The sequence below is a fragment of the Tiliqua scincoides genome, chromosome 2, assembly GCF_035046505.1.
Source record: "Tiliqua scincoides isolate rTilSci1 chromosome 2, rTilSci1.hap2, whole genome shotgun sequence".
Taxonomy (NCBI): Eukaryota; Metazoa; Chordata; class Lepidosauria; order Squamata; family Scincidae; genus Tiliqua; species Tiliqua scincoides.
The window spans coordinates 106,063,028-106,074,733 of record NC_089822.1 but is presented as its reverse complement, the minus strand read 5'-3'; the positions used below and the strand labels follow the sequence as shown (position 1 = coordinate 106,074,733).

The following is an 11,706-nucleotide window of genomic DNA, read 5'->3' as shown; positions in this document are numbered from 1 at the left end:
CCCCAAGCTTGACAGCTTTATTTCCCAGCCTATCGAGAGGCGTCAAAACCACCACTCCCCCCACCCAACTTCACATTGCGCTGCCAATGCGAACCCATCCCGCTTTTATACCTCACCCTGCCGTCGGATTGGCTGCCGCGGATGTCAATCAACGCCCTCCCTCTCGCTCGAAGCGAGCGCCACTCCACATTCACATTGGCGCGAGCGCCGCGGGTGGGTCTGGAGGAGGAGCCGTTGGCGCCGCCTGTGGTTTCAGCGCCTTGGAGAGCGGATGGAGAGAGCTGTCAGGGGTACTGCAGAAGCCAAGGCAGCGCGGCGGGCAGGGCGAGGCGGGCAGCCAGCACCATTCCCTCCGCTGTGAGGGCCACAGTCTGCCACTGCGGCTGTCCTGGAGCCAGCCCTGCTGCTACTGCTGCCCTCACAGGGGGGCCAGCGAGGCTGTGACAGGCACCCCTTTGGCGTCCCTCAACTAGCAGCAGCTGGACGGGGCGTCTCTTCCTAAGCCCTCTTCGGTGGACTGCCTTTGGGTCACTTCAGCCATGACCTGGTCTGGAGCAGCTCCCTTCCTCCAGGCCCTGGTGCCTCCCCTAGGAGACTGATGGATGGTCAGGCAGGCTGGTGCCAGTTAGTTGCTTGCTTGCCAGAGGATCATTTGGTCTCTTGGCTCAAGCAGGACTGATGAGATCAGAGGCTTCAGTGGTCCTCCTTCCATCCATCCCAAGAAGAAGCCCTGGGAGCGGATGGCTGGATAAAACTCATTCGGATTTAACAAATTGTGGTATAGCCCTGCCTGTGGTATAGGCAGACCTGTGTCGGGGTGAAGCCTGAGCTATGAAGCACAGCCAGTTAGTAGTCTAGGCTTGCCAGGAGAGAATACTGTCCGCTTATAACAGTGCAAGTTCTTTGGGTGTACCAAGAGCACTCCACTGAGGAAAAGGTTGATTACTCACCCTGAATATCCTAAAAGCAAAGGGAAGCTCCAGGAGGATCTGCAATTGCTGTACATAGTGTCCAAGCAAGTGACAGACAGATGTAGAAGACAAAAGTGGATTTTTCTCTTTCAAAGAGGGAGAAAATTCCTACTAAAAAAAATTATATATATATATTGAAATATCCTGCTATAGGAGAAGGCTTGGAAATTTTGTAATGTCACTTACTTCAAATACAGAAATATTTTTTCAGCAACATAGTGTGGTCATAGGCAAAGATATTTAGGCCAGTTTGAATGTTGGCTTGAATCCTAGTTACTGGTATTTTTTTTTATAAAATTTTGATGGTTCAAGGATGGCACCCTGTGATTACCGACAACTGATAGCTTTTTGAATTCCAGTCCTTGGGTTTGCTAACTGTGGAGTTCACCCTCCCCCTTTAAAGTATCCCTGACTTTCTCTATTTTGATAAAATGAAGTCTCTGTGTACTTTAGTCAGTTATACACTATACTGAAACTCCAGTTAATGTAAACATCTTTATTGCTGCATCACTCATAAGAAAATTTGAGAGGCTGATGATGATGATGTTGTTGTTGTTGCTTGGCTAAATGTGAGCCTGCATTTTCTCCCTACCTGCAAAGTCCTCCTTAAGATTAAAAATGAAGAAATTTAATCTTCATAAAGTTTTGGATGGTTTAACTTCATCCCCTGGTGGAAGCAGCAGTGGAACCAGTGGTGGCAGTGGGACTGGAGGTGGTTCTGTACACTCTGGAGGGACTGTGGGAACACCCAGAGAGGAAATACAAGAAACTCTCACTTCAGACTATTTTCAGATATGCAAGGTAAGAGTACAATTTTTCTTCTTTAAAACTAGATTGCAATAGGCATTTAACATAAAAAGCTATGCCTACAATCTGTATATACTTACCTTAGAGTAAGACCCATTGAACTTGATTTTACTTCTGAGTAGACATACATAGGATTCTGGTCTAAGTAGGTAATATCTAAACGATATTCTGACACTTATGAATACTATTTGCTTGTTACTGATAATTGAATCCAAATGGTTTCTGTTGTTTCTTGTGCATTGTTGTTAAAAAGAGCAGAATTTCAGCATCAGAGGCCTGATCCTGATGTGACAGCTCCAGATAATATCATATTTATGGGGTTTATATGACTGAGGTGTCTAAGCTGCAACTGTAAACACACTCACTTGAAAGTACGTGACATGTTTAAGATTAGCATGTCACTCACAAATGTTGTTTATAGTTTATGCATGCTTTTCATTCATTAAACACTGGTTCAAAGAATGTTCAGAAAACCTAATTTACTGTTCTGAATGAAATATATTCACTTGTGGCCTAGCTGAAAGCAGCTATCGGCTGAGAGACCACATAAAAATCTTGCATACAAGAGTGATAATTTAGTAACAATATTATTGGGATGTTAGACAGGCTTCATTTTGCAGTTCCACCCATTTTTTCCAAAGTAAGTTATTTTAATTGTGCAAAGTAATATTTAGAAGCCCAGCATCACAATCATATGGCAATAAACTGCATACACTGTATTTACAGTGTCGGTTTTCGAAATGATCAAGTGTGATGGAAATGTTTGGGATTTCTTTTTGTACTGCTAACATAGGACTTGGAATTTGAAAGGAATTTTACATGTGAATGAAAAGAAGATTTAAGCTTTCTAATGTTAAACATTCAAGGACTTCTGTTACAGTGAAAGGAAGCAAGAGTTGGTCAATCTTTATCTTTAACTATGCTTTTACTAGTGTCCTTTTCACAGCTTTGTTATCTGTTCCAAATACTTGGATACTGAATATGCTAAAATAACTGTTATCTCATATTTATAATCTAAGATAGAAAATAGTGCTTTGCTGTTGATTCTCATATTAAAAAGCATATCATAATTTAATCCTCTGTAATTGCTGCTGTTCTGTGGTACTGTGAATTATCTCACAGCTATCCAAGGATGTAAATGGGGACAAAGTTTATGCAAAAATGGTTGCTATGCGTAAATGTTGCAGTAATGGGAAAAGGTCAGTACCCAATGCATTGTGTTTTTCACATTCATTATCCAAAACTCCCATTAGTCTTAAGCAGAGGAGGAAGCATCTCCTACTTCATTCATTTCAGAGATCTTTATATTAACTCTTGCATAAATGGTGTAGACTGACATGTTTGATAAATTGATCTACTTATTTGGGCAGCTGCAGCAATTTTGGACATAAATCAATCAGTTTACCCTTGCTTGTACTATGGTAAAGTTGACCCATTGGGGATTTTGACAGCAACATAATTTAAGTGTAACCAGTAACTTTTCCACATTGGTTTTGTACCAGTCTGTAAAAGAAATTAAATACATGCATCAGCAAAGTATATTTTTAGTACAGACTCCGCTTACAGAGTGACAAACTGGAGCTGATCTGAACAGAGTTTAACATTAATAGAACACATTAATATGGCTCTTATGTAAGATCTGAGACACTTTTGCAGAGCACTTCATCCCACACTGCTTGTTCATCCACAGAACCAATGAAGGCTAGGCAGGGTGCATTGATGGATTTGGGCTTGGAAGGTGGAGACAAGCACCTGCCTAAAGTTTTCCAGCAATCAACACTTAACAACTGACAGTTTTGTTTTGTTTTTGTTTTTTGTTAAAACAAAAAACCACCAGTTAGTGTAAACTAGTGGCCTTTTCTCTGCCCTTCTTTCCTAGAGTTTCTTTCTGAAACTGTTTGGTAAAGTGCTAGATTCTCGGACCATAGTCTCAGACTTGGAGAAGTTCTAGTGTTGCCATCTTTGTACTTAAAAATTTCTGTGTAAGCTTGACATTTGGTTGATCATCAGCTACAGAGCTTAAGGTTGGTTTGACAGATAGTTCATATGTCTAAGTTTCACCAAACATTAAATAAGTTTTGCAAAAGGTGCCTTCCTTTAGTATCACTTCATTCTTATCTAAAGAATCTTATCACTTGACGAATGTCCCAATCCTATTTCCCTCCACTTGCATTGATGCAGCTATGCCATGGAGGTGCATGCTGCATCCTGTTGTGGTAGTGGTGGGCAATCAGGAGGCCTCCTCAAAGTAAGGAAATGTTTCTTCTCTTACATCCTGGTAAGAACCCTGTTGTCCTATGGATCTACTTAGGTCTGTACCAGCTCTATGGCTGGTGGAAGTCTGAGTGGATCCAAGGGGATATAGTAAGGGTTGGGGGCATAGCATATTGGCAGTGCCTTTGCTGCAGATAAGCACCCCAAAACTCATCCTGGTGGCCCCAATCCTCCCCCCTTTGCCCTGTTATTCCCCCACCCCGCCCACCACCCACACTAACTTATTGGAGCCAGCTAAGCCACTGTCACACAGCTGGCACCAGCAGCAATGGACCAGATGCAAGAGCATGTCATAATTTGTAGTGCTGCAAATTGCATTGTGCTGCTGGGGTACAAGTTCTGGCAGCATAGGTGAGGAATAAGATTGGGCAGTAAGTTCCAATGTATGCATATTACTGTAGAGAATGCTATCAAAAACCCATCTCTTCAAATCAAGCTATTTCCAGATCTTAGATAAGTTAAGAGGACTGTTTACCAATGGGACAGATCGCCACAATTATACTGAGAATCACCATGCCTCCATCACTGGCCCTTCAGCAGGAACATGGAGATTGTGTGTGTTGATAACAACATATGCTCCAATTGTCCCTTTTAATCAGAAACCATATTCTTGAACTGAACCTGGAGACAGTTTGGTTTCTAGTAAAACTAGGTTCAGCATAACATGATCCAGTCTGTTGGACAGAGCCCTCATAGCCTCATTCTGGATAAATTCAAGTCTCTGAATTGTCTTCAAAGGCCGCCTCACGTAAAGTGTATTACATTAATGTAGCCTGCAAGGTACAGTGTATTACATTAATGTAGCCTGCAAGTGACTACAGCATGGATGATTATCCCTTGTGTGCAAAAAGAGCAGCAAATTTACCAGATTAAAGCTGAAATCCTATTCACACTTTCCTGGGAGTAAGTTCCATTGAAGTAAGATGGACTTACTTCTGAATAGACATACATAGGATTGCATTGTAAATTGATAAAAAGAACTTCTGATCACTACCACTACCTGGACATCTAGCAGCAGGAACCTGATATAGGAATAATTCTAATAGACAAACTGCTTCAGAAGGAGTGTAGGTAGCCCCATCTAAAACAGCATGCACATCTCTTCTCAGATTATCATATTCCCCCAAGTGCCTCTGTCTTGTCTGGATTAAGCTTCAGTTTATTCAGCTTCATCAGACCAAAACAGCCCCCAGTTCAGAGCTTCTATTGCCCCCCTGGAATCAGATATTCTAAATGAGAGCAAGAACTGGGTGTCATTTGACAGCCTCTGCTGAAATCTCTAGATAATCTCACCCAATGTTTTATGGACTTTTAAAAGTCCATAAAGTATGAAAAATGCATGGTACTTTGTGGCATCCTGTATGCTCCAAAGTGAAGCAGCAGTCCCCTAGTAACTACTTGTGAGATCTGTTCTCCAGAAAGAATGGGAGCTACCACAAAACAGTTCCAACTAGGTAGCCCAAAAGGATAAAATTATTAATGGTGTCAAAAACCACAGGGAGATCCAGGAAAACCAACAGGGTCACACTTCCCTCTCTCCATCTCTTGGCGTGGGTTATTAATCAGAGCAGCCAAGTCAATATTAGTTCTTAAAACAGATTGGGAAGAAACTGGACAGTTAGTTTAACCTAAGGAAAGCTAGAGCAGGTTCATTACCATGTCCAAAAGAGATAATTTAGAAAAAAGGCAGTAATTATTGAGGTAATAGCTTTTTCAGAAAGGATTTCACCACACCAAATAGTTTCCAAGACCTCACCTTCCTCAATAAAGTATTTATTACCTCTGAGACCAACCCTCAAGTCCTTTTCAGAGGGCAACTGGCCCATAAGCTTTGGAAAGGCTCTAAACCAGCAATTCCCAAAGTGGTGGGTTGTGACTCACCACAGGAACCAGATGTGGGCCATTCCCCTTTAAAGGGAGTCGCCCAGGAATGGGTACCCTGATGGTGCTGTGGGGATCCAGGGGCACAGTTATATAGCTGGGGTTGTGAATCCTCCTGGAGGCTTGCAGCACCTTCCACAAGCCGCAACCTTCACTGCAACCTTCAGTATTGCAGCTGTGAGCTCTGATCAGCGATTGGAACTCACTGCTGCAGTGGGGAGGCTCCGGAAGGAGCTGTGAGTCTCCAGCAGGCTTCACAACCCCCCAGGCATATTAGCATGCCCTTGGGTCCCTGCCGCACCTCAGCAGCTGCAGTGCCGTTGCAGTCACTTACAGGGTCCCCAACTCCCTTGGAGGAGTTTGGGAACCCGTGCTCTAAGCAGATGCAACGGTAGCCTCTTACCTGTGTTTGGCTGAACTTGGTCCAAGTCTTCCACCGTTTGTGCCCTTACCTTTGCCCTGTTCGTTTAATCAAATCAAATACTTCAAAAAAAATCAAGATGGTCCAACATTGTGAGGCAAAAGAGGATATCTGGATGCCAACAATCAGGGCCTCCTACCCTTTCCAGAGATTAACCAGATTGCCAAAGGAATGCCAGCTACAGCAGCAGGGAAAACCCAGAGATGTCAGGAAACCATCCAGATCCATAAACTTCCTTTCAGCTGATGAGCACCCAGTCAGTAACCAACATGCTTTTTTGTCTGTCTCCAAATGTATGACTGTACACTTTGTGCTAGTGGATTTCATTTCAAAATTACCACAGTTCATGAGGTTATGCATTATAAATGCTAATAGCATGCTTTTCTCTGAAAAGGGAAAGTGTAGACATTGATCTGAGGTGCTTATTAAATTCAGACACCTTTGGAACCTATATTTGAAAGTTCAAAGTTTACAGGCTTTCAGAAAAATAATGCCAAAATTGGATCAGTGCTGGCAGATTGCTAGGGTCTTGTGGCAAAGCCTTTCATTGGATCCCTTATGTCATCCCCCCACTACCCCCTGATAGTACATTGAGTGCTGCCACTGATACTAAAGGTTCTGGATAGGCTCTTGGCCAGTGCCTGATCTGGCTACTTCTGATTAACATTTACAATAATTTGTCTTCCAGTTATTAAATCTCCAGAATGGAATCCTTGGATATAACCAGCAGAAGAAATAGGTGGATGAGGGTGATCTGCCCTCATTATATAGCCTTCATTTATGCGTATAAATGCATAACCTTCATTTCAACCCTGCAGTTTCTATTCCTGAAGTTCTCTCATTGCAGCTTTATATTTGAAGAGCTCCCTTTTCCCTCATTTATTTCTGTTGCTTAATTTTCACACTTGTATGAAGAGTCTGTCTTCTGTATTATCTTTTGTAAAGATAGATGCTTAATGGGCAAAACCGGAACAAATGACCCATTTGGGGTAGCTTTACTTGCAAGCTTTTAACCCTTGTTTGGCATGGTGTATTTCTATTAGCGCTGTATTGGTTTACAGAAATCTCAACTGCTCTCTGCATTTGAATAGGGATTCCTAATAAGAAATGTTCATGTTTCAAAATGTTCCTGTTTGAAATGGCACAGTTAGTTGTAGTTTCAGCTGCCCTGCCTCCATAGATTACATGATTAAAGATTTTTTTTTTTTTGGCTAGCTAAGAGGTCTTCTTTGTGATGGAGAAACGAAATATATTAAGCATGGTTTTATGTTTCATCTATGTACATTTTTTTTAAAGGGAGATATGCCCCCACTTTAATACAGATTGGAACTGTGGCATGGAGAGAAGTTAACCTGCAGCTCTGTACAGCAGTCCCAACAAAAATTGTGTCCTCCAAAGTTTCTTCATTGCTCTCAGGGCCAGCCCAGGACCTCCTGATGGGTGGAGCATCATGCCAAATGCTGCCCTCTTTCCCAATGATGTCTCTGCTCCTTCCACTCTCCAGTGTTCTAGCTCAGCACTCTCCTCCCCTCCATGTTTTTTCTTCCTCTCTGTCTCCATCTTCCTTTTCCATTCCAGGGTGTGGAAGAAGGAGGAACAGCTATGAAGGCAAATAGGTGGCCAGAGATGGGCACCTCCCACCAATCTGCTGCCTGAGACAACAGCTTCAGTTGGCCTCATGGATGGGCTTGTCACTCCCTTCCAGGGCAATTGGCTCCGGGGGAGGGGGTTCATCGGAACTATGGTTCAGGGAGAAAGGGTTAAACTGCCTTTCATCTTGCACCACTGTCTAATGCAAATAACACTTCCCTTTTAAGATACTGGTACACTGGCATAAATGCACTACATTGTCACCAATGCAGAAAAAAGTGAATAATTGTCCCTAAACCTAGACATTCTGCCTGGTTGGTGAAAAGTCTAGAAAGAGAAATAGATGAAGACTATCATGCCTCAGTCTCGGAAGTGAAAAGCAGTAGAAGAAGTCAAAGAGAACTCTAGCAAGGAGTCATTACAGCTAGAACAGTGAGATGGAACTTATATTATTCTGCTACTTTAAAATTAATTTTATTATTTGTTGTGTTTTATGAGTAGCATCCCAACCAGAGCTTCCATCACGTGGGGCTGCCTCCACAAATGGCAGGAGACATGCCCTTCGGGGAATGGAAGGAGAGCAGCCATTGCGCAAGCAGAATGTGTCTACCATTCATGGACGAAGCTCCTGATTGTGAAAGCACAAACTGAGATCCTACCCATTATATTATATTGTAGATTATTTTTCCTTGGGCTTTTTGATGAGGAAATTGAATTAAAAATAATTTAAATAAACAAATTGAACCATGATTGCAGCACATTTGAACAACCCGGGAAGTAGTAGAAGGGCTGGGGAGCCTTCTTTCTATTTCTGTATTATTTACCTGTCTTACTTGCTCCATGGTGTTTGAGAAGACAACGTTTGACAGGTGTACTGTATTAGGTAGCTTGGTAGCTTGCATAGTTGATCTTAGTTGCTAACTGGGCATTTGAGGCACTTATAGGTATTACCTAATTATCCACAGATTTTTCACCCATGGTTTTATCTCAGGATGCTGAAAAGGTCCCTTTAAATTAAAGGGAAAAAGTAGTTTAACAATAGCCTCCTTAATGTGAGGGCAGTTGGGCAGCCAGCTGACAATCCATCAATCATTCTGTCGACAGGCACTTAGAAAAGCTTCACTCCAAAGCAAGCAATCCCTCCCTTCCCCTTGGGCGTGTGAAAGAATGCTAAATGGCAGTGATTATCACCTCATCCATTCTCCCCTCTCCCCCACGCTGCAGCTCCTGGTGAAGGGAGGGAATGCTGCCACCCAATGAAGCCTTTCCAAGTGCCTGGAGAGAGAATGATTGTTTGCTTGATGCATTACAAAGGTCAGCAAAGCTGTTTTTAAAGCGCTGAGCAAAGGGACATTGTTTTTTAAATGGATTTGCTTTAATGCGATTTTTGCCATCCACCTGAGTTCTGGGAATGGAACCCTGAATAAGGAGACTGTATTTTAGTGATGCTCCTCTTATATTGGTGTCAGGTAGTGTTTGTCCCTATCGACCCCAGCACAATGTCTTTTCTAGTGACTGTTTCCGGTTGTTTTTTTCTGCATCTTTTTAGATTGTGAGCCTTTCTGGGACTATTCTTTATTTATTTATTTATTTATTTATTTATTTATTTAATAAATAAATAAATACTGCTATTTATTTATTTATTTATTTTCTCTGAAAACCATTTTGCGAACTTTTTTGTTGAAAAGCGGTATACAAATATTCATCATCATCATCATCATCATCATCATCATTAATGCTTATTTCTTGAAGTGGGGGAAGGAGGGTTTCTGTTTTGGAGGTGGAAAGCAGATATTTGTGTTCTTGACCTTACAATTGCTACTGAAGAGGCAGACTTGAATACTTCGTTGTCAAGGAAGCACAAAGAGGAAATTTGTAGGGCTTTAACATTCATTCTTCATTTGTTTATAGTTGCTGTTAAGTTGGGGAGGAAAGGAGTTCTGTTCTGCAAGTGATCTAGCCAGTCTCATAAAGGGAGAGACAGATTATGCCTGATCTGGCATTGGTATTTAGATGTTTAGAGATACAGTTTAGGTTGTTACTTAATCATGGTGATCATATTACTTCAGCACTGCTTAATTTCCCTATATGCTTCTGAACCATTTCCACCACTGGGCAGCCTTCCCAATAACGGAATGGAGAGGTGCTCCAGAGACTTTGCAGTGGTGTAAAGGCCTCTGAGTCATCTTTTTAGTGTGTACTTGGAGGGCTGAAATGCTGCCAGCTGGCTCATAAGGAGAACCTTGCGGTGGAGGTTGTGTGAAGGCAGGGCCAGCCTTAGGCGCTGCAGTGCCCAATTGGAAACATTTTCTTTTGTAGGGCCCCACGTTCACAACCAATGTCCGTAGAATTTTAGAGATATAAATAACATATTATAAGTTTATATCTCCAGGGTAGAATGGAAAACAATCAAAATGTGCACTTGAATGCATGTGAGTTAATGGGCTAAATGGATTGAAGCACATTTTAATATAAAATTGCATATAAATATTTTTATTTTATTTTTTTATTTTTTTTATTTTTGTTGCACTCCACTTCCAGCAAAACTGGAAGTAGAGCACAATCGCTGTGCTTTCACTTTTCAAGACCTGGGGAGCCTTGCAGACCCTTGCACAGGGCTCCCTGCACCCCAGGAAGGCTGCTGCAGGGTCTGGTAAGTAAATGCCAGCCCCTGCAGGCCCCTTAGTGATGCGATCCTGAGGATAGTGTTGCTGTCTTCCCCCCCCCCCCGCCCCTTAAGGGGAAAGTGGCCAGGGCTAACAGGCTTGGGCGTTGGGACGCCCCTGTTTGAAAAGCCCTGGGCTAAGTCATCCCTATCCAAACTGTTCAAGAGCAGAATGATGTCATTGTTTATTGAGTGCGAGTATGGATGTTGGCCTCTGAATAGTTTGACCTGAGTGTCAAGCCACGTCAGAGAACTTGGCCATTACTGGTCTTTAGATTCTTTCATACAATTTGCTTAATACTGCTGCATTTCTTTTTCTGTGCATTCTTGGTGTTATATATATCTACATAATGCATAGAATTGTGAGTGGAAGGTGAGTGACAGGATTTTGAAAGACCACTCATTAGCATTTCAGCCATCAGTGTCAATCTTTTCCTCAATATTAGAATGTCATTTGATGCACAAATGATATCTATAAAAATATACTGAATGTCAGTGTTATTTAAGCAACATAACACCCAGGATCTTACAATCTTGTAGTTCCTATTGCTTCTTGAGTTTTTTTTTCTTTTAATGGGAAAAAAAACCATTGAGACACAATACAAAGCAGATAGAAAACAATTGCAGAATAGAATAAGATAATGTCTGATTTCAAATAGGGGAAGAGAAAAAGAAATATAGAGATATTTGAGCAATCTATAGACAGTACCTTGGCTTACAGTACTTTACACCCTATATAAGTCGATGAAAGCCTTCTAAATGTCCACAAATACTGTATATTTGAAAGCCCTTTGTTCAAAAGTTGATAAAGTCAAAAGGTCTCCAGTCCATTGACTAATAATAGGAGGGCACATATCTTTCCATTATTTTAATAGGTCTTTCAGACCTCTGAGTTTAATTATGCACCATAGGCTTACTATCCTTTTACCATTCTTTTTGGACAAGTGTCCCAAAAACAGTATTTAAGGTTGTCTTCAATTATTTATTGATTTTTTTTTGTAATTTAGACTAGTGGTAGATTTTACTTCCTGACTCTTTCTGTACTGGGACCATTCAGGTATTTTACAGCTTTTCTGGGAATGTTTCTTTGTTCCCCT

At 41.7% G+C, this 11,706-nt stretch overlaps 1 protein-coding gene across 3 annotated transcripts in view; it reads left to right on the top strand.

The window, feature by feature from the left end:
* The first annotated feature begins 1,589 nt into the window (after positions 1–1,589).
* The window catches only part of STXBP5L (syntaxin binding protein 5L), a 98,946-nt gene continuing 88,829 nt past the window's right edge, over positions 1,590–11,706 (top strand). For all 3 annotated transcript variants that reach the window (XM_066615869.1, XM_066615868.1, XM_066615870.1), the window contains exon 1: positions 1,590–1,772. In XM_066615869.1, coding sequence (XP_066471966.1) covers positions 1,590–1,772 — 183 coding nt within the window. The remainder of the gene's footprint in view (positions 1,773–11,706) is intronic.